The sequence below is a fragment of the Equus przewalskii genome, chromosome 19 (assembly GCF_037783145.1).
Source record: "Equus przewalskii isolate Varuska chromosome 19, EquPr2, whole genome shotgun sequence".
In the NCBI taxonomy this organism is placed as follows: Eukaryota; Metazoa; Chordata; class Mammalia; order Perissodactyla; family Equidae; genus Equus; species Equus przewalskii.
In genome coordinates, this window is record NC_091849.1 from 49,934,248 (window position 1) to 49,958,134 (window position 23,887).

Below are 23,887 nucleotides of genomic sequence, written 5' to 3' on the forward strand. Positions count from 1 at the left end.
AAGTGATTTCAACTTCACACATTGAGTCTATACAACAGTAAACATTGTGCTATATTTGAATATTTCTACGTATCAGTTTCAATCACCTTGAGATCTCAGACACTGAACTAGAAGTCAAAAGCCTACGATTTTCATTTAACTAGCTTAGAGGACACCTATGGTTTTGTCTGCCCATCAACACTCCTTTATGGGACTAGCTACCATCCTTTCTTTTAGTGATCAGCTCCCCAAAACATACACTCACACAAATATATAAACATACACATGCACACCCACTGCCTCTCTGGCCACTGGTCAAGGCAGAGTTGCATGTGCTCACATGGCCTTCTCTCCGCAGCCTTGATGGTTGATGAAGTGACCCGAGCTGGGGCAATCACAGTGCCCCATCCCCCTGGGTGCCATGTATAGTCCTAAGTATTCTGGGTAAATCAAGCTGGAATTTGTGAGGCCTTCCCTGGTTATTTTTGGAGCTGATGATAGAACAAAGAGCTCTTTTCTTTGGTGGTGGAAAACAAAGTCCACGTGAAACCAGGAAATGCAGTAGCCATATGGAAGAGGACATTAAGGAGTAGGACCAGTAAAGTCAATATTACAGAGAGACCCAGAGGTGAGAGACTGAGAATGAGTCCTGACAGCATTGGGACCCCTGGAGGCAGTCATGCCTGAATCCAATTGCCCTCCGGCCCATCCTGCAGTTTGATGCAGAGTTCCTAAGTCCTTTGTTTTGTCTAAGTTTGTTTGCACATGGTTTCCATCCTTTAAAACTACACATTTTATGAGTAGTAAAACTACATATAAAAATGCCATGCCACAGCCATGGTTTATATTCCAGCCCAAAGGAATGAGAGGCAGAAGGTAAGGGTAGACTTGTGGTCTAGAAGAAATAGGTAAGAAGCAGGGGCAAGAGGAGATGTTATGGATGTAGAGGAGACAAGACCGGAAACGACTGAGCAGGTGACAAAACAGCAGGGATCGGAAAACATATTGTTGGACATACAGAAATTGCTATAAGATGAAAACGGCCTCTGAGAAGTTTCACCCTACATCAAAGAAGAGACTATAGGAGTTCCTCACTCACTGAGCTTGATCAGTCTTGGGGAAATAATCAATCACACAGAGAGGCCTTGAAGTCTTCAAGGGACCCTCACACCAAAGCTAAGAGGATGAGCTAACAGAGTTGTTTTTAATCACTGTTTTAGCAATGGAACTCTTTCTTCTAATGAAATATTACTTTAACACAAATACAGGACAGAGAGCAAAGTGATGAGTCAATGACTTGAGCAATTTAAACCTTCATTGCCTGACCCCCAAATACTTCATTGTTTGTGGAACTCCCGAAGCTCCTCCAAGAAACAGTGGGATTTTGTGGGGCACAGTATGAAAACCACTGACCAGGAACACCCTCCTACACGCATGTTAACTCCACACCCCTGATTCCATTCTTCACGACAGCCTGACACCTTCAGCAACTACAATAACAGTGTGCATATGCAGTACCTATAAAAAAGCATGGAATTTAAATACAGATACTTGCCACTTTATGAAGGGAACCAAACCCTATCTAAACTTGCCTGTTTAGAGTGTTTTTCCTATTTATTCTTACCAAGTTCTTATATTTATAACAATTGTGCTAGTGTTTTCCTCAATCATGCTCCTACATACTCGCTTTCCCAGAAACTGTCATTTATATTTAATGCCTGGATCTTGTAATTTCTTGAAAAGGACAAAGACAGAAGTCCATTCAAGGCCATAAGATTGCTTTTCCTTCTAAGAAACTGTCAGCCAAATTTCTCAGGGAGGAGCTGGAAATGAAGGGAGAGACATTGATAAATTTCCCTGCTGGACGATCAATAAAAGCCCCCCCATCCTGCGCAGACTCCCACTGTGCAAGCAAGGGCCGTAATTACATTGTCAAAAATTCACGTCACCCAGGCTGACAGCGACCCCCTGGAAAAGTGACATGTGATTGGCACTCGGTTTGGGGTGGTGAACCTGGATTGGCAGACAGAGTGGGGAAAGGAAAAGGCAAGAGTGAAATTTCCTTATTGACTACAACCACCCAAGCCCCAGCCCGCCCCTCTGGAGGAATCCAGCGACCCTTGAGTCATATTAACATATCAAAGCGAGCAGCTGACAGAACTTACAGAACCATCTGATCTCCACCAGAGATTCAGAACATGCCCTGCCCCATCCTCTTCCAAACCCAGAGAAAGAGAAAGACAGCGCTGCTGCGTGTGGGTGTGTGTGCATGCAGGTGTGTGTGTGAGTGTCTGAGTGTGAGAGCTTTTCTACATTAAAAGAAAAACATGAAACGTGCCTTCAACTCCATCTTTCCTCGTGACAGCTGAACAGCAAAGCCTGTTTGCTTAGTGATTTTAATCTATGATAAAAATCAGCTGGAACAGAAGGGTTACTGGGGCAGCAAGGAAGAATGAGGTGGGAGGGAGAAAGTGGGGAAAGCTATATGACTGACACGCAGACTTATTTGTGTGAGTCTCTATGACCCGCACTGGAGTTAAATTAGCATCCACCAGTCAGTCCTCTGACTGTTGGGGGTTAGGAGTAAAATGCCTGCAAAAGGCCTCCTGTATCACGCAGTGCTCTGCTTCTAGCTAAACTGGGCCCATGCAAATGGTTTCCAAGAAGCCCTTAGGGTAACCACACCTGAGAATGGCGGTTATCCACTGTGGGAAGCAGCTGCGCTGCGAGAGATTAAAATCAAGAGGTGTTTGCTAGGTGGTGGGAACAGAGCAGAACATGCCTGGGAATGTTGTCGGCTCATGATGTCCAGAGCTAAGATCTCGCTCTTGTTCTGATGAAAAGAGATAGACAAGAAAATTAATAAGGAGAAAAATCTCTAGGCAGAGCTGGCCCCATGCCAAATTTTGAAACAAAACCCCCTCCCACTAAAAGAAAATATGAGATCATAGGCTCTGGATACTCAGTGCTTTGGGGGAAAAAAAGAATATAACCAAGTTAGCTATAGCTAACACTGCTTGAGTGTTACTGTGTGCCAGATACTTTGGGGCAGTTCACAAGCATAAGTCTATGAGGTGGAGACTGTGTTTTCCTGGGTTTTGTCCAAGGTCATAGCTGATAAATGGCAGAACTGGATGATTTGTGATTCCAAAACTTTTAACCACGAAAAACAGCATTTCTCCAAGTGTCGTCAGTGGACCACCTGAATCAAATCACCTGAGGGTCCCATTGAAATGCTCATTCCTAGGCCCACCTCGGGCCCGCTGAGTCAGATGCTGGAGGTGAGGTCCAGAAATCTGCATTTTAAAAATCTCCCCAAGAAGAGTCTTCTGTGCCCTAAAGTTGGTGAATCTCCTCACTACATCATCCTGGGAAGCTGAGTGAACTCTGGGTCATTAGGGATTTTCTGGCTGCAAAGCAGTGAATCAAGTTTCTCACTGTTTTACATAGTTGACAGCAAAGGAAAATTAGTTTTTCCCTAAAGCCCTAGTGTCACCAGACCCACCTCTGGCCCTGGAAAAAGGCCAGTGAAATTACATAACGATTTTAACCAGGCTATACCACCACACCCGAGGGCGAATCTGTTTGAGACCTCAGGTGGTTAGGGAGCCTGGGGAAGGGAGAGGATTTGATGAGCCTCAGGCTGTGACTGGGATTCTCTGACAGCACCTGCGAAGAGGAATCTCTCTCACCCAGTGGCTCAGCTCTTTTCTACATGATATCTCTGTCAAATGAACGCGATGCGGCTGCATCCCGTCAGAAAGGAAAATAGCTTGATTTTGCCTGTGTTCCTTATGCAAGCTCTGTGGTTGGCGAGAGATCCTAGTCTCTCCTGGATTGGCAGGGCTTTGGGGAAATGGGTAAAACAGTTTTTGATGCCAACCTAACCCTTGGAATACAAGAAAGGAGAGGAGGAGGAAGAAGAGGTGGAAGGAGAAAGAGAAGGAGAGGAGGGGAGAAGATGGAAGGGAGGGGAGCAGAGGGAGAGGAGGAGTCTGCACTCTCAGTATCCAGTCACATGGCAGGGCTACAGCAGCAACATTTTTTTTTTTTACTTTCGGAATTCTCAAAACATATCAGAAGCATCTATTCTGCTTTAATTGCCCCGTTTTGACTGTAAGCAATGGCACTAGAGATTTTCTTAACTTGACATCTGTTTAAACACAAAGGCTTAGCCACACAGGGGACATTTAAAATACAGGCACATAAAGGTATATTTATGAACTCTTTCACTGATCCTTTGTAATAGACAGTGAGAATGAGAAGGAGTTAGAATGAAAGAAGCAGAGTAAAAGAATTAAGAGCGTTTTCCCTTTTCTTCATTTGAATTTCCATTTCTAGCTGGAGTTGTGTCACCTGCCTTGTATAGGACACTGGCTGTCAAACCAGAGGGTCTGTGTTAAGCTTCAGGGTCCTTCAGATGGTCTGTGAGCTGGTGGAAACATTGATCTGTGCCCTCTTGTTCTCCAGCTATGTGTTTTCAGTGGTAAACAGTAACACATTGGTCTGATGGCCTAAGTGCTGCCGGACTAGAATAAACATTTAAAGACCATGGCTGATGTGTGAAGAGATAGAAGACCCTCATGGATCCTGGGTTACAAGATCAATGTTAGCGTCTGCTGATGCAGATAGAAGAAAAATATCCTCCTTAGATGGAGAACATAAGAATAGTACAGGCACTTTGAATTTCTGTCCAGATAGTTACAAGATATTTTAAACCTTATAAAATTTATCCCCAGTATCTAGCACCCTGGATGGTTCCTAGTCAACACAATAAATACTTGACAAAAAGATCCCGCTTTCTCTCATAGCAAGTCAAAAAAGGCAAAGAGGGCTTTTTAGTAGACAATGATTGAGGCCCACAGTTTACAATAGAGCCTTTACGGAGAAAAAATGGCAGACTCCTCAGCATAGCTTCACGCCCAAGTCTAACAATTATTCTATGATAGGTAGTGGGGTTTTATCTTGTTATGCCAATACAGAAATGCCAACATAGACAGCATCATGTTTTCTGGAGATTGGGCCACTACCTGGAGCCCACATTTTGCTCTGCCTTTGGCTCATGCAATGTAAGCAAAAGCACATAAGTATCTACTGAAAGATACTTAAAGCTCATTATTTAATACTTAAATTTTCCAGTTAATGTTAAGGATCATCCTTAGACGCTTAGTAATTTCCTGAATCTCAAGGAAAGTAAAAATGTCCATTTTGCAAAGTGGGATTAGGTGATCAGAAGGCAAATAAAATTGGAGCAGAAACACACTGTAGCCCAATTCCTGTGTATTCCCAGAAATCCGTAAACACCCAACCCATCTGTAACAGGACGCTAAGCAGAACTCTAACTGAACCCTGTTCACAGGAGGGGAATCCAACCACAACAACAACAAAATGGAGTCGTCTCTATTTGTTTGTGATGCCATCAGAGTACACAGCCATCGGTATATGCTGACTAATTGGATCGGTCAGTTTTCACTATATTGTGCTGCAGTGACAAACACAAATTTCAGTGGCTTATGATAACAAAGGTTTATTCCTTACTTACATACGTGAGAGCAGTAGGTTGGCTGCAGCTGTGCCCGTGTTGTCATTCGGGTTCCCAAGATGAAGGAGCTGCCCCTATCTGGGACAGGCTATTCTCAAGCAGAGGAAAAAGGGCAAAATAGCCAAAACATTATAACAGCTCTTAAAACTTCTACTTGGCCATGCAGTACATAATTTCCACTCACACTCCATTGACCAGAGCAAGTCCTTGGCTAAGCCCACTCTCAGCGGGGCAGGGAAGGGTGGTCCACCCACAGGGAGGCACAGAAAGTCACCTGACGGTGGGTGGAAGTGTATAACCCTCTTATAGGAAGGGGAAAAATAATTGGGAACTATAATCTACTCTGCCACGGGAATTACAACAATTAATATTTCTTTTTTAAGGAAATAGTGCCTGTGCTCTGATAAACTTTGTTGCCTCAACAACTAACAGCCAAAGAGTTTTAAGTAGTTTTGCCATTTTCCCCGTTGCCCACACATTGGCTAGACACAGCTCTCCCCCAACTCCTCTGGCCCATGGCCTCACTCACCGTGCAGGGACAGGGTTCCATTCCTCACAGCCAGGAACTTGACACCATATGGAAAGAAGGGGGTAGAGTGGGAACTCCCGTAGAGTTTGATCTCAGCTTTGCCTTGGAAGGGCTTGTCCTCGGACCCAATCCGGAGCTCTCCACCATGGGAAACAAGGATGGAGTGTGCCCTGAGCTCGATGGGTCCTGGATCCATGAAAATCAGCTTGCCTCCTAACGGCCAAAGAGAAGATGGTCAGTCCCTGAGAGCATAAGTCCTCCTCCTTTCGCCAGTTCCAATGTCTGATGAAATCCTCTTCATTTATATACTTCTGCTGGAACTGGACTCATTTTATCTTGCCCTCTCTTCTAGAAGCACAATAGAGTGGCTCAGACACCCAGAAGTAGAAGCACTCTATTACTAAGCCAGCTTAGGTTAGCTATCAATATTCACTGCAGCTTTATTGATATTATTTTTAATGCCAATAACCTAAATGTCCAGCAAGATAGGAACGGTTAAATAGAGATGAGAAGGTCACCATTTTTACCATTTAGCAGCAGATAAAAGCAGCGTATACAAAATTAAATTTTAAAAGAGGAAATAGGGAGAAGAAAATGTCCCAAAATTATAAGAATCATGATACAAGGAAGTGTAATTAGTGCTACCATCATGACATTTGTAGCACTTTAGCTGACCAGCATCCGTTGTACTTTTCTTTTGATAATAGACCCTAATTTCCTCAAGGAACCGCTCTGCTCCATTGAACAGAGGGACTGTCAACCATGGTGTCCTGTTCTTCCAGAGTCTAAGTCATGCACCCAGGCTTCAAATGGAAATCTGAAGCAAAAGAGAAGAGATGACTGGAGATGTTTAGATCTCAGCAATTCCAGTGGTGGTATCTTAATGAGCCAGAGACGAGTTTCTGTTTCTGAGACCCCCCACCTGCCAATCCCCCTCCAAATGCCCTGATTGCTCTCACTTCTACATCTGACTTTCCAGACTTTCCACAAATTATGTAAGCTACTCCCTGCATTCCCAGTAAATTTCCTTTTTAAAAGAAAGTTGGTTTCTGTTATTTGGAATCAAATAACCTTAACGGATATGGGCACCGTCTTGCTCTAATATCCAGATTTTCTGTAACATAGGAATATTATTTTATAATAAAATTATTTGGTATTGTGAGAATAAATACTTAAGATCATAAAACATATGTTCATCTTTATAATACTTTTCTTTAAAAGGATTTAGAACATTTGCATTTCATGCAGAATTTTCCCAATTATGCCAAAATAATTAAAGCCCCCCATATACACAAACACTTTAGCTTGAATGAGCTATTAAATCTGTCTCCCTCCTGTAGGTGGTTTGCAAAGCACTGAACTAGACTCTTCTATCCTGTGACAAAGTGGTCAGAGTTGTGCCTTTATACTGGAAACAGCAGGGGTCCTCTTTCCAAACCCTATAGGAGCTTTCCATCTCAGAAGAAAAGTCAGAGGCCTTCCATTGGGCTATGCAGGCCCCTCACTATCGGCCATCCCATGTCCAGTAACATCCCATGTCCTCCAACATCATCTTCCAAAACTCACCCCTTTGCTCATCTGCTCCAAACACACTGGCCTGCTTGTTAGTTCTCAAACTAACACCTGTGCGTCTGTTCCTCCTTTACCTGCATTCTTCTTCTGTTGGATATCCATGTGACTCACTCCCTCCTGTTTCTTTTTTTCTTTATTAAAGATTGGCACCTGAGCTAACATCTGTTTCCATTCTTCTTGGGTTTCTTTTCTTCTTCTTCTTCTTCTTCTTCTCCCCAAAGCCCCCCCAGTACATAGTTGTATATTCTAGTTGTAGGTCTTTCTGGTTGTGGCATGTGGGATGCCTCCTCAGCATGGCCTGATGAACGGTGTCATGTCCATGCCCAGGATCCAAACCAGCGAAACCCTGGGCCACCAAAGTGGAGCGCACAAACTTAATCACTTGGCCACAGGGCCAGCCCCTCCCTCCTGTTTCTATTCAAATGTCAACTTCCCACTGAGGCCTGCCCTCTCCAGTCTATACAGAATTGTGTGCCCTGGCCCCTTACCCAAGTATATTTTTCTTCATAGCGCTTAACATCAGACATATTATGTATTTACATGTTTACTGTCTGCCCTCTCCCCACTAGAATGCATGCTTCATGAGCACACTTCCCTGCTTAGTTCACTTGTATATTCCCAATGTCTAGAACAGTGACTGATAGGTAGGTGGCACTCAATATATAATTGTTGAGCAAAGGAATAAATGGTTATATCTTTTTAGAGAATCTGGTTTACGTACCTGAATTACCTAATGGACAAACACACACACACACACACACTCCCATATTCTCAGAAAGGATGTTGTTTTTACATCTCTAAGTTAATGTTATCTCAGTGAGCTAAAGATATGCAAGGAGGTGGAGAGGGCAAGGTGTCAGAAATGGCTCCAAAGGCAAGTTCCATTGTAATAAGGAGGGCCTTGGCGAGGGGCAGGGAAGAACAAAAGCTCTTCATCTGCTAAATTTCATCCTAAATCCAATGTGCCAAATTACTGAGTTGGGTGGTTGTTGTTCTCAGAAATCTCATCTGGAAGTACTTAAACATGTACTGGAGAAACGACAGGGAGAAAATGAAGATGCCCTTAGTCGTTTTTGTTTACCTCCATCTTAGTGCAGAGATAGTGATCAATAAATATTTGACTCAATGGTCAAATGTGGAGGCCACTTCTTCCCTGACCTTCTGTCCTAACATTTCTCTTCAGCTTTCCTCAGCCCCCTTCATCAAGCCTCCTAGTCATCGATCCTAAAACCCGAGCCACACACCATCATAGTCACAGTCACAGTCACAGGATGTTTACTTGGACTCCAACTCCTAAAGTGCTCTTTCCTTTCAGCCACAATTTAGAACAACACACCCCATGTGGATATCCAGTTTTCCACCTGGATGTGCACAGTAAGAGTTCTTCCCTCAGAGAATCATGGTGACATTTCTTGAAATGATGCTTGTAGATCCCTGGTCTTGGGTCTGACACCTATGAGACTCTTCCTGCCATGGTGTCTGCTGCTATTGTCACACTCCTCATCTTCACTTCCCCCATTATTGCTATAACTGCTCAATTTTCCACAGCTGCTCCATCCCTTTAGCACTACTAGGCCACTTCCTTCCAGCAGCTCACCATTGGTGTCCTGACTTCCCTTCTGAAATACGGCATATAGATCATACTCAAACGTAAACTTTCCAAGAAGCATGAAACAATCCTTTGGTGATCGATAGCCTTGATACCAGAGTGGCACCACACTGCTCACCAGACTCCTAAAGGACCTACTGGCAATTGTGACTGTCACTTTCCCTTCCATTGTCGTTACAATGACAAGAATATTCATTAGAAATGCAATAATAATCATGAATCCTGCTGTGAACAAAAGAGAATAAATGTGGCCTGTGGTACAGGCCAGTCTTATGTTTATTAAAACTTTTTCACTCATAGCCACATGTCATTAATGTCCCAACTAATTATCTTCCACTGGTGGACCATGGATTTGCACGGCAGGACTCCTCCCTCATAAATAGTCAGGAAATCTGAAGTGACCTTGATGAGCAAGTGATGGAGACAGGGCACAGAATCAAGGTCCCTGTCCTGACTCTGCTATTGGCCTCTGAACGACCCTCAGGAAGTCCCATAAAACTGCTGGGCTTCAGATTATTCAGTTCTCAAATCTGTCCTACTCAATGCTAAGAGATGGTCTGTTTTCTCATCAGTGAAGCGGAGAGTTGAATCCTGCATTCACTAAGGCTCCTTCCAGTTCTAGAACATTTGACATCTACATCATCAAGAATACTGTCGGGGGCTGGCCCCATAGCGTAGTGGTAGGGTTCATGCACTCTGCATCAGCAGCCCAGGGTTCGTGGGTTTGGATCCTGGGTGTGGGCCTACACACCACTCATCAAGCCATACTCTGTTGGGGTCCCACATACAAAATAGAGGAAGATTGACACAGATATTAGCTCAGGGACAATCTTCCTCAAGAAAAAGAGGAAGATTAGCAACAGATGTTAGCTCAGGGTCAATCTTCCTCACCAAAAAAATAAATAAATAAAAGAATGCTGTCAGGTGTGCATTTGACCCTGATGGAGACATGGAACTCATGTTTTCCTGACCTGCCCATGCCGTGGTGAACTTTGAACCTCACCTGTGAAAGGTATTCCATGCACAGTCAGGAGTTCAAACAAGACTATGGGGTAAACAAGGGAGCTAACATTTATTAAGAACCTACCATATGCCGGAATCTTTTGTCCGAAATGACCTTCAAAACGAGCCTATAAGGTCAATATAATACTCTGTTTTTTCAGAGAGCAGGCTGAGAGAGGCAGTGTCAGCCCAGAATAGGCGGAGCGAGCATTGGAACCCAGGACCACCTGGCAGAAAAACTCAGTCTATCCACTTCCGCAAACCCTCCCAGGTAGCTTTTTCATTCATTAGGATTGTTAACATTGTTACATTTAAGGAAAGACATGTATTAACCTAAGTAAGTTTGCCTATGGCTTGTTTATACATGATTTTTTATTTTAGTTTTGTTAATATAGATATACCTCGCCTCATTCTGGAAAGGATTTTTGACAGAATACAGGGATTGATGAGCAAATTTGTAAACTTGGGCTTTGTCTCTTGTACCATCAAGGAAAATATTAAATACAACAAAACAAATTGGTAGAAATTTAAAAATGTCATTTACTGATGGGAACTTATAATGACGTTAATGGAGGGAGAAAAGCTCAGCCCAAAGAAAAAGAAGGATGTGTGTCGACAAGAATACTATCAACAGGACTAATGAATTAATATGATAGTCATTATTCCCCTAAAAAGCCTTCCCTCATCACTTGATCAGTGGTAAATCTAAGGAAATCTAGGTAAAGGAAGAAGAGAGTTTGATGAGAAATTCAGCTATTTTTTATTGAAATAATTACGTGATAGCCAAAGTAAAGTCTTCTTGATGTGAAAGAATGTCAAGTTTATATTTAATCTTACTCTATGCCAAGTCTCCAAGTGATTTATCCTCCCACTTTATTAGTTTAAAACAAATATACAGTGGGCTGCCTTAAAGAATAGTGACTTGAGTATGGGAGGGCAGTGGGGGCTTCGTTTCTCCACTTTATGGAGCTTGACCACATTTCTGAAAGCTGAAAGAAAGAGCAGGGCTGAAGTCAACCTTTGGCCGTGACCTTAACTTGCTTGTGATGATTGTTCATGAGAGCCGAGTATGTCCCACAAGTGACCTTGGGTAATTTTATAAAAATCAATCAACCATCATTATTGATACTTCCCCTCTAAAATAATGAACCCAGCTTTTTACATGTAATCACCTCTTCCCATTAAACATCCCTTTCATTTCTTTTAAAGGGAAGTAAAAGAGACTTTAGCAGCTAGCTAATGTTTGCAAAGTACCTCCAAACCTGCTTTTGGCTAAGCCTACAATTAGCCATCCTCTGTAATAACCACAAAACGATTTCTTGTGTGTGTTTTAAGAAAGACAAATACCCAGTTCTAGCTATTTTCCCCCTTACAGAAAAAAATTTAGAGTCTAAACATTTTACTGTACAATAAGACTCTTCAAAAGAGCTGGCTACACCTTCTATCTTCAATTCTTTCTCTCCACTCGCTTGAACCCTGCCCCATTGGGTCTTAGTCTGATAAGTCCATTAAAACTGATCCTGGTCACAAATGGCAATCACATTGCTGAATCCAAGCCTCAAAGCTCAGTTTTCACGTTTCCTGAGTGGCCAGCAGCGTCTGACACACTCTGTCACTCCTTCTTTTTGAAACTCCTTCCCCTCCCTCACCCAGCACTGCGCCCTCTTGAGTTTCCTCCTACCTCCCCTCTTGGCATCCTGATCCCTCCTGATTGTCCCAACCACTGACACCTGGAGTGTCTCAAGACCGTCCCTCGATCATTTTTGTTATCATTCTATGAACACTGCCTTGGTTGTCTCATCTTAAGGTTTTAAACACCATCATATGCTAATTGCTGGTGAATCCCAAATTTCTATCTCCAAGGCCAGCCTCCACCCTCAGCTCAAGACTCACATACCCACCTGCCTACTCAACATCTCTATTTGATCTCATAAGCTTCTCAACTTAGCACATCCAACAAATTCATCTTGCCCCACAGTCTTCCCACTGTCCTTCCCATCTCCCTAAATGGCAACTCCATCCTTCTAGTTGCTCAGTCTGAAAACCCTAGAGTTGGCTTTCACTCCCTCTCACACCACAGCCAACCCTTCAGGAAATGTTACGCATTCTCCCTTCAAAATATCCCCATGATCCAACCACTTCTCACCACTTCCACATCTATCGCTGAGGTCTAAGTCACTCTCCTCTCACCCCTGGAGTACTGTAACAACCTCTTAACTTAGCTTTCTGCTGCTGCCGCTGCCCCTACCCCAGGGTCTAGTCTCACAACAGCATTCAGTGTGACTTTTTTTCAAATGTAAACCTTATCATGTCACCTCTCCATTCAAAATTCTCCAGTGGCTCCCACCACGCTCGGAGTGAAAGTCTACCAAACCCTACAGGACTGGTCTTCTCCGGGCCACTCTCCCTGTGGCTCATGATCCTTCTGCCACCCTGACCTGCTTGCTCCCTCTGCCTCACAGCTTTTGCCCTCACTGGGTGCAAATCCCCCAGCCACCACCAAACCCCCTACCCACCTTTCCTGCTGTGTTTTTCCTCCACGCTGCTCAGGAAATCTAACAAAAAATATAATTTGCTTACTTGACTGTTGTCCTTATAGAAATCAATGCCGTGAGAGCAAGAATCTTGGTCTATTTCATTCACAGCCATAGCCCCTGTACCTAAAACCATGCCTGGCATGTGAGAACGTGGTAAGTGCTCACTAAATACTAGTTGGATAAAAAGGAGTTGAAGTTATAGGAGTGAATGGGGTCTCCCAAGGAGAACATGAAGAGTGAGAACAGAGTAGAGATAAAGGGGACAAGCTGTCAAATTTTAATATTTAGAGACTATAATAAGGAGAGGAAGCAGTAAGATTCCTGAACATGAGTCAAAGAATTAGTGAATTAGGAGAAGAATCAGAAGGCTGTAAAGACACCGGCTCCAGGAAGAACTTTAAGAACCATGAAGGTAGTAGATGAAGATGGCAAACCCTCAGTGTCATTTTTGGGAGGATCTTGGGAGAAAAGGCACAGAGCAGGAGTGCCCTTGGTGAGGACGTGAATACCAGGGGATGAAATGAACCCAGGGAGAGTGATGCCAGTTTTAAGCAGAGGGGAAGACAGAGGTGAATGGAGGCAAGACCCAGGAAGGGATCTGAACAGCCCAATGAATCAGATCAATCTATATCACCAAACCAGATAATTCATTTACTCAAAGCTTGAACTATCTAAACTTTCAGATGTAAATTATCCAATTTACTTATCTATATTGATTAACCTCCATTGAGCTCTTTGTGTCAACAGTGAGTAATTTCTTAAAAAGTTTAGCAGCCTAGGGCCAGCCCCGTGGCATAGCAGTTAAGTGCGCAGGTTCCACTTCAGTGGCCTGGGGTTCGACAGTTCGGAGTCTGGGTGTGGACACGGCACCGTTTGGCAAGCCATGCTGTGGTAGGCATCCCACATATAAAGTAGAGGAAGATGGGCACGGATGTTAGCTCAGGGCCAGTCTTCCTCAGCAAAAGGAGGAGGATTGGCAGCAGATGTTAGCTCAGGGCTAATCTTCCTCAAAAAAAAAAAAAAAAGTTTAGCAGCCTATATCTGGTTACCTTTCCAGTCACTAAATAGTCAAAAAGGGGCCAGCCCAGTGGCATAGTGGTTAAGTTCACACACTCCACTTCAATGGCCCACGGTTCGTGGATTTGGATCCTGAGACAGACCTAAACACTGCTCATCAAGCCATGCTGTGGCAGCATCCCATATACAAAATAGAGGAAGACTGGCACAAATGTTAACTCAGGGCCAATCCTCCTCACGAAAAGAAAAAGAAAAAATAGTCAAAGAGACAGGAAAGCCTGTGGAATTCATTTTCCTTGGAGAATTATAGATGGTCATCCATTCAGGATGGACAGTTCCTACTCTGCCTGGATGCTGGCTGAGAGATCTGGGCATAGTTGGGGCACACTACTGCACCATGTTGCTGTGGAGGTGGGCATCTGCAGGAGGTGAGGAAGAGGCGGGAAGAGTAGTGTTTAGGGAAGGCAGCCACAGCCTGAAGCCTGCACTGTGATGGGGATGCACACAGCTTCCTTTGTTGGCAAGATCCGGATTAGACTTGTGCCTGATCCACTGGAGCAGAGCCTGGAAGCCTTCGAGGTGGGCTTGTCCCCGGCTAGAGAGGCGGAAAATCAATTTGGCTGGCAAACGAGAGCCCCCAAGAGCTCAGTGCACGCTCCATAATCCTATCCACTAGCAGCTCAGGAAATAGATGCCTGAGCCCTCACATATTCATGGGGGAGGTGAGGCATAAATCAGGCTTTAAGGATTGGGGGCGAAGGGAATGGACTCTCTGGCTGGCTACTAATTAATCAAGCACGGAACACAAAACCTAGCAACCTGGGAGCGAGCCACACTCACTCAAGCACAGGCTCTGCTCCTGCTGCTTTTCCTGATTTTTTTTTTTCATTTCAATTAAAATAGATATCGGATGAAATTTTCCCCTTTAGCTGATGCTGCTTATGCATCCCCCTGTTCTTCCTTTAATTAAAAAACATGCTTATTGCAATACTTGCCAGAATCACTTTAACGGTATTTTAATTGTAATGTCTCTGCCTGATTAAAAAAAGAAAATATGAACTAGAAAGTGTTTGCAAAAGCGTTCTCAGGATGCACGAAAAGAATCACACACCTCGCCGATGGATGCCACATACTAATTCCTTAATTAACCTGGAACTGCCGTCAAACAGGCAGTGTCGAGGAAAAAACATATCTGAAATAAAACCACTGACTCAGAGCTGCGAACAATAGCAGTTGGGAGAACAAGTTTTCATCAGCTCAGATTTCCCTAGCAGGAGAGAGAACTGCATCCAACTGAAAATGCCATGCTCAGGATAGGCCCATCCAATGCCCATCCAATGCGGCCAGCCTGGTTTCCACAGTTCTTTGCACAGGGTTGCATAGCCTTTGGGAAAAGACTAGTCAGGCCAGGTTAATTGGCTTCCAGGCCTGACAATTCTACATACTTCCCTTTACTGTGTTAGGTTAGTAGTTGTCAAACTCGAGCATGCACCTAAATCCCCTGGAGGTCTTAACACACACATTGGTGGGCCTCACCCCCAGAGTAGGTTAGCTGTGGGGCCCGAAAATTTGCATTTCTAGCAAATTCTCTGCTGATGCTGATGCTGCCAATCGGGGACTACACTTTGAGAACCACCACTCTAGATAAATGAAGCGATTGCCCTAAGTGTCCATGATCTTGCGTTGTTTGCTATCATCTAAAACAGGCTGAGACATACAAGGCAGGAATTGCAGATTCATTCACCTTGTCATTGAACCAACACCTGCCATTTTCCAGCCTTTCTGCTACAAGCTGAAATACAAATGTAAAAAATACAGTCTCTGCTTTCAGAAGGTTGGGGTGGTGTTTAATTGCTCCAGATGAATGGTAATACCCTGGTTTTAGTGAATTGTCCAACTTTACAGATAACTGAGAAAGAAGATAAAGATTGTTACTCAGCTTTTGCTTTCTCTATAAAATGTCAAACTCATGAAGTTAACCCCATAAATGGATTAACTCTTTGCTAATTACAGAAATGTAAACATATTTTTGGAAGAGAAACTATATGGAAATATTTAAAGGAACTCAAACACTGAGATATAAGTAAATGCCTTTGTCAGTATAGCTACTGTTATCAATTATTACTTAACTAAACCTTGGTCTCCTTTCTATCTCCAGAAAATCATTACTTCCTTTTATCAACAAAGCTTCTGGCATTTAAGTGCTCACGGACCTCAGCTGTTCACGGATTTCTAAAGAGTCACTTCAGATCTTGGAAAGAAAGCTATTTGTAAGGGGAAACAGAAAAGACCAAAAAAAAAACCCTGCAAACAAATAAAACCTATCTTTTCCCCAAAGTCTGTACCAGGCAGGTAAAAATTTCACTGGCTACCAAGGTGCTCATTCAAATAACTTCCTTCGTCTCTTTGTCACAGTTCAATTAGCATTGAGCCAATCACGTTTTTGACCAGCCCTGCAATTGGGTACATTTCTCTGAGCAATCTGTTATTCAAAAGGTTCCAAATATAATTATTCTCTGAATATTATAAACTTGATTTGGCTGTAGCACGATAATTTTAGAAATTAAAGATAAGTATTTCCTCATAGTATTTATTTATTTAAAAAATAAGAATATCTCCTCCTTTTACTTGACCCCCAGGACTATTATAGTACATGGGAAATAATAGCAATGAAATGCTTAGTCTCCAATATATTTTAATCTGCACAAGAATCCCAGATACACAAGCATCCCAGATTCCTAGCTCCACTCCCAGTTTTGAAAATGGGATGTGGGAATCATTAATCAACAAATGAGGGAGAGAGGTAAGGAGACACCGAGTCCTGAAGGACCCTGGAAGCCATGTTAAGGAGTTTAGACAATGTTAAGGGCTAATGGAAAGCCAACGAAGGGTTTTAAGTAAGGAAGTTTGAAACATTTATCTTTTGTTACTGAAAGTATTATAGCTTCTGTGCTAGGAAGGGACTGGTCTTTTTCGGTAGCATTTTTCATGTTACCATATCCAAGTTGTCAAGACATAAAACTGTAAATTGTTTAATATCTATCTATCTGTCTGTCTGCCCATCTATTGAAAGCATGTCCTTTCTCACAGCATTGGCTTATCTTTCATTTAAGGCTAATCAAGTGTGTCTGGGACCATTCTCTGGAGGTAAATAATATAAGTCATTGTCTGATTGGGAAAAATAAGGAGTTTCAGAGCCAAGTGTCCCCCACATTAAAAAGCCTTTGTCTCTGATCTCCAGATACACAAATAGTAAATGGAATTGGTCACTGTCTGGACTAATTCACTAACATTTGAGGATACCAGGAAGGGCTCTGATCATAGAGAAAGTCACAACTAACATTAATCTGCCTCTTTAGGTCAGAAATTCATTCATTAGTTCTTTCATTCAACAATTATTTGAACACCTACTACGTGCCTGGAGATATAATTGTGCAGGCAATATAAAGGTAGGTGAAAACAGAACTGGCTCCTGCTCTCTTAAGCTTATAGCCTAGACTGCACCTTCCCCAAAGGTAGAGGGAAGAGAAAAACACACTCTAATATTAAATTTGTAAAGAATTGATATAAAAGTAATTCAGGTTCTTAGCTGATTAAAAATTCTATCAATGATCCACTTAGCTTTGGATATAGGTGAAGTCCTCTCTCATTAAATAAGTAACACCAACTTGTCACCAAGAAAAGACTGACACATAGAGCCACAGCAGGTAAAAGGAATTAAGGATGGATTGCAAAAAGTTAGATTAATTCTTTCTGATGTTGACTTATTCATCAGGCTTTTGCTTTAGATTATTGCACAGCCCAGCCCCTTCTGGGAACACCCTGCTGGAAAATATGGCAAGAAAGTTGAATAACTCCCTTCTCAAACTTCCTCCACAGGGTTGTACACACAAACAGCATTAACATCCAGTAAAGGTTTATACAAGCCAGTCTTCTCCTACAAAGGGGAGAGAGTCATCATCATTTCCATTTTCTGCATTGATTTGAGGACCAGAATCTTATCCAAAGCCATAGAACAGTCTATGGCTGCCTCAAATTGGAAACCTCCAGTTTGCTGACCAAACTACAATGAATCAAGCCTGTTGCACTGTCTGTGTGTAATCATACCATCTCCTGCCTTGAAAGAGCCATGTTTCAACCAAGAGAGGAAGCAATTTAGTTGATCTCCTTTTAAACCAACTTGCAGATAAATTATTTTAAACTTACCAACTTGCAACAAATTTCACCAGCCCACAAAACCCTCTTACGTTGACCAAGACATTCTGTGATTATGAGAGAAAGAAATATTAATGCATGATATTTCATTTTTATCAAAACTCCAGCCTGCCTTCAGGTGGATTTCCTTTCATCTAAGCTGGCCTCTTTGAAGTCTTAAAACTGGAGGCAAAGGGTAACTTCCCAGTGATTCCCATGGTCCTGATGCACAGAGAGAACACAAGTAATGTCCCAGGGAAGTCCTGTTTCATAGAATTCCCAGATCGTTGCATTGTAAAGTGTTACCTGAAGAATGCACCTACTGAAACTGAGGCTGTTTCGATGCTAACTAGGAGGAACCAATTGTGTAATCCCTGGGATAAAAGAAAGGCTGTGCTGGGTACAGCACTTAATACATCCCTCTGAAATCCTCAAACCCTTGTCAAGGAGGAAGAAACTCTATAAAGAACCTGATAGCAGGTCAAGAGAAGATGCCCATCTCAATAAGCCAAAAATAATCATTTCTATGCTATAGAAATTCCAAGTATAATAGACTAAAGAGAACTGACTGTCCTCAAAACTGTGGACTAAAAAAAAAGTCTGGAAAAAAATGAGACCGCATTCCCAACTGTACCAGAAAAACATGCTTCCACAGAATCAAAATAACAAGGAGAACGGAGGCAACCAAATCGATAGACTCTGCTGCATGCACCTCTGTATCCTTCCCTCTCTTGCCATAGAAAAGAAAACACTTCAATACGCCCTCTGAAGATAACAGAGGCAAAAGCAATCCAAGGTCTTTATTACCCAGCTAATTCTTTCAGTAATCCAGTTTGCTTTGTATATAGAAGCAGCTACTATCTGTAAATAAAATTGTAACTTAGACCTGATATTCAACCATCCCTTCTGTTATCCCCTTCAGCCCAAAAGAAATAGCTAACATTAATTGAGTGCTTATTCTAGACCAATCCGGGTGCTAAGGGCTTTATAAATATTCCCTCATTTAATACACAAATCTTCCATGTGAGTTGGGCAGTACATTGTAGTATTGTCACACAATAGCAAACAATAAACGTTAGTCATCGCTGCTCCTGTTGCTGTCATTATAACAGGCATAAGTCTAATGAGGAGAAATCTGAGGCTTACGAAGGCTGCTCAACTTGCCCAAGGTCACAGAGCTGGTAAGAAGCAGAGCCCAGATCTAGACTCAGTTTTTTCTGGCTCGAAAGCCTGCCCAGAATTTAACTCCTTTGGTATACACCAATAGACCAAGAAATAGAAAATCACATTAAAGGAAACCAGTGCGCTATTCAGCAGCAAAGGAGACTGGAAACAACTTTCTACTCAAGCATCTTAAAGTGATGACATTGTAAGTGGTAAGAAACGACAAAATGTCTTCCTTTTGAAAGTCCAACACCAAAGGAAAAGCGGTTTCTAGAGTTCATCCTCCTCTAATTGACCCTTTATTATCGGAATCTCTAGACCACGTCAAGTCAAGCTGCTTGAACACCAGAACAGAGAGAGATTCATTGCTTCATTCAGAAAATGTGAACGCTTCCCCAGCTACAGACCACAAGCCCAAGATCCTTGCCCAGGATGCATAATGGCTCACACAAGAGGGTAACATTCCTTCTTTGTTATTATGGCTCATCATAATTACTTGGAATAAAATAATAAATTTTAATTCAGCGATGCCTATGGCCGTTGGGCATCTTAACATAAAAGAACAAAAAATATAATTAACTAAATCAAGGCAATATGCCTATTTTCATCCAAGCTCATTAGTATTAATTGATTGGGTTAATTCTCTTTTGTGTTTAACAGTACCCCCTAAAAAATAATTTTTTATTAAAAAAAGGAGGGAGGGAAGAAATAGAGAGGGTAAGTAGACAAAAGTTCTGGATCTTTTGCTAATTAAAGTAAAGTGATAATAAATATAGTTGAAGCTCTTATCACAGTCACAAAATAATCTGCCATTTTTCAATAAAGTTCAGGAATCAGTGCATATAGTGTCATAAATAACAGCAAAAACACTGCCTTTGGTGCTATTTCCCAATTGCCTTTAAGAAATTTATAATCCTCTTTTCTACTTTATAAGAAAAAACATCAATTCTAGTTCATAGATGGACATATAAGTAAGGCACAGAGAGTTTGAGCCTCTTGAGGGCCACAGGTGGAAGTGCTGGTTTTCCTGATGTAGGAGCCTGGTCCTCTTTATATTGGGATGCTGGCTTCCATCAATGGAAAAATAATATAGAGGATGCAATATTTTCATACAGTAGTTCCAAACATAGTTCTTAGGTGAGCTAGTTTCACTTTTATTTAGCACTAATCTTTTCAAAGCGTGTGCATACTGTTTGTAGAACGTATTCTTTGTAATATTGTGGAAATGGCTTAGAAAGTACTTCCACTATAATACTTCATATTTGTTTGTTAAACTCTTTTGAAGATATTCCTTTCTGGCTTGAAATTTTTTATGCTTTATCTCAGCCCACAGATGGTATCAAAAAAATAAAGAAAATGCCACTTAGCTATTTTTCTGATACCATGAATGGATATGAAAAAGAGAGAGAGTAACAGACATTGAGAGAGTGAATTCCTATTGGTGATGATGATGATGATTCAATCTTACATTTGAATACCTTTTTATATCCTTCAAGTACTTTCACGCGTATTATTGACCAAGAGGAGACATTAGAGGTTTCGAGCTATGCTATATCAAACAGATGTTTGAGATTTGGAGTTCTTTGCCAATGAAGGCATTCTTCAAAAGCCTTTTAGAAATGGAAAAATAACTTACCAATAGATTTTATGTTCCTAAAACTCATAATGATACACCTTTATATGTAAGCATGTAGATGTATATACATATATATATGTGTGTGTGTGTATTTTAATATATGTAAATTAATGTGTGTATGTGTGTACACATACACACAAATATGTGGATATTTGTACATATGTGTATATATATATATATATGGGCATATACATATATCAGTGAGCACAATGAAGGACAGTGAAAGTAAATTAGCTGGGGGAAAAGTGATATTTAAGACAGCAAGGGTTTAAAAATTATACAGCTTAAATTTCATTCAGGACCTGAACTCTGCATCCTTTTACTTGTCCATCTATTCAACACTCAACTCCTATTCTTTGAACCTTCATCATGTGTCAGGCACTGTCCTAGACAGTGAAGAGACAGTAGTAAATAAATTGGTGAAGTCCTTTGCCCTTTTCAGATTATTCTAACAGAGGAAACTGACTGTAAACAAACAAGTAAATTTTAATATGTCAAGTGGTGATAAGTACTATGAAGAAAAGTAAAGCAAAATAAAAGGATAGAGAATAACAGGGTCCAGAGTGATTGCAATTTTAGAAAAGATGGCCAGCAAGGCCTCTCTGAAAAGTTGACATTTTCTCAGTGAGTGAAATAAGTGAGCCAGCCATGTGAACACCTGGAGGAAGAATGTTCCAGGCAAAATACATTATGTGCAAAGGCCCTGAGGTAGATGTGTGCCTAGTATATTCATAGAAAAGCTAGAGCAGAGTGAATGAGGAAGACAAGATGAATGAAAGGACCAGAGGTTTGACAATGATAAGGACTTCAGATTTTATTTCTAGTGAGATGAGAAGCCATTGGGGGGTTTTGAGGAAAGAATTAATAAGATCTGATATATTTTTAAAGGATGTGGACAATAAACTATCAGAGGTTTATTTTAGCCTCTAGCATAAAAGTCAAATACCAATTACTTAAACACGTTAAGTCTTGTTTTTCTATCATAAAAGTAAGTCACAGGTGAGCAGTCCATGGTGCCATGCTAGTATGGCAACTCCAAAATCATCAGTGTCCTGAGTTTCTTCTATTTTTTGACTTTCCCACCCTTAATGAGTCACCTCATGGTCCAAGAAGGCAGCTGAACATGTAGCTATCACATTTACATTCCAGGAAGCAGGAAAAGAAAGAGGGGAGGACAAATAAGGCATGCCCCCTCCTAGGTCAGCTCTACTTTAGGAAATTTCCCAGAAGTCTTGCACCACACATCCCTTACGTATCATTGGCCAGCTCTTAGCCACTGGGCTATGTCTAGCTACAAAGGAGGTCAGGAAATACCATATTTTATCTGGGTACACTGCTGCCGCAAACAAAGATTAGGGTTCTGCTACTAGGGAACACAAAGAATTAGAAACACGGGAACCAATGAAGAGGCCATTTGAAAAGGTCCCAGCCAAACACTAAGTTGATTAGGACCAGGTTGGTACTGATGGAGGCACTGATAAATGGGACACATGTTGAAGATTCAGCCAACAAGATTCACTGATGTATTGGGCATGGGATGTGAGAAAATAAAGAAGTCCAGGATGCCTCCAAGGTTTCTGGCCTAAACTACTGGACACACACAGTTCCATTAAGTGAGATGGGTAAGTTCCTCCAATTTTGATTCAGTGTGTATATTGATATCTGCATGATCAAACATGTGTCAGACACAAATGATATGCTCTTCACCTCCTTCCGCTATCTGACTCTAATCTTACATCCTTGACACTCCGAGTACTTAAGTCTACCTTCTGCCTGCTGCCTGTATCACATATTTTAGAACTAGAAATTTTACTCTTTTCTATTTTCTATTTTTTAATCTAATGATCATGCACATCACTGACATTAAATATTATTCTTCACTTTTTCTTGTATCTCACAAAGAGTTCCTGGCCACTTAAGAAGCACTCACAAGTCATCTGTTGAATCAAATTTGATCTGTGTCCTTTCCCCGTTCTCATTCTTTCTGGAACCTATGACCCATATCTCTATGATAAAAATCTCAGAGTTTCACTGTAAGCAAGCCTGCTTCCTGTCAACAACTCCTGAATCCTATTTGTACAGAAACTGACGTACACTACTTACCCTCGCATTCCTACCAATGGGCCTACTCCCCAAGAGAAAGACGGGATCCTTCAGGTAACTCACTCTCCCTCACCACAGGATGAGGGTTTGCCCTTCCTAACCCAGCTCACTTATTCTACATAATATGAAATATTGCCTGAACCAGGAATATTAAGGAAAATCACTATTGGAGGATGATAGGTTGGGGCAAGTATTTAGTTGCTCAGATCTTGAAATCGCCAATTGTAACATGCCAAGTGTATATTCCACATGTCCTTGCCTCTCTCTTACCCTTTGCTCTCCTTTGGACGTCTCTGGCCCCATCAACACCATTCCTCGATTGAGAATTTGTCTGGAACTAATAGGACATCCAGAGACTCAGTTGGGCTGAGTCTGAGGACTTTTAGCCAAAATCTTCTCCCAAATGGTATCAATATAAGGCAAAGACCCTTGAGAGTCTGAAGGGCATCCCGTCCTCCAGCAGAATTTGACTCCTGTGAGGAGAGTCCTGATTAAAGGCCCACAAAGAGCATCTTTTCTCTGAGCTGAGGTTTTAAGTCTATAATTTTCCTTTGTCATTGCCAGTCCTTAGGAAGTTGATGGCTCTCAATAAGTCACTGGCTACACACATACACACACACACACCCAGCAAAGACAGGTCAAGAGCCCACGCTCACAGACGATTTTTCCTAAAGGGTCCTAATTAACTGATTTATCTGAAAACTTCTCCTTGCTATTAGAGAAAAAAAAAAAAAAAAAAACAACTTCCAGAATATAGACTATAAAATGCCTAATCAGGGAAATCTGATTCTGTCTGTAAGAAACAAGCATCAAAACGGCATCAGTTTCTTCCCTTCAAAATAGTTTATTTTCCTTTATACTGCTACACTCTTACTTTAACAAGAAGAGATGCTCCTGTAAGTGTTAAATATATTTATAGTAAAGAACAGTGTTTTAGTGAAGAGTTTTATAGACATCCATAACTAATCACATTTCCCAAGCAATTTTCATTTGCCAATGAACA

The 23,887-nt window shown here is 41.7% G+C and overlaps 1 protein-coding gene across 3 annotated transcripts in view; it reads right to left on the reverse strand.

The window, feature by feature from the left end:
- PKHD1 (PKHD1 ciliary IPT domain containing fibrocystin/polyductin) overlaps nucleotides 1–23,887 on the reverse strand; it is a 414,808-nt gene that overhangs the window by 266,229 nt on the left and 124,692 nt on the right. For all 3 annotated transcript variants that reach the window (XR_011529807.1, XM_070584791.1, XM_070584792.1), the window contains exon 37: nucleotides 6,051–6,263. Coding sequence is in view for 2 of the 3 variants with exons in the window: in XM_070584791.1 (XP_070440892.1) it covers nucleotides 6,051–6,263 (213 nt within the window). In the remaining variant the exon portion in view is untranslated. The remainder of the gene's footprint in view (nucleotides 1–6,050; nucleotides 6,264–23,887) is intronic.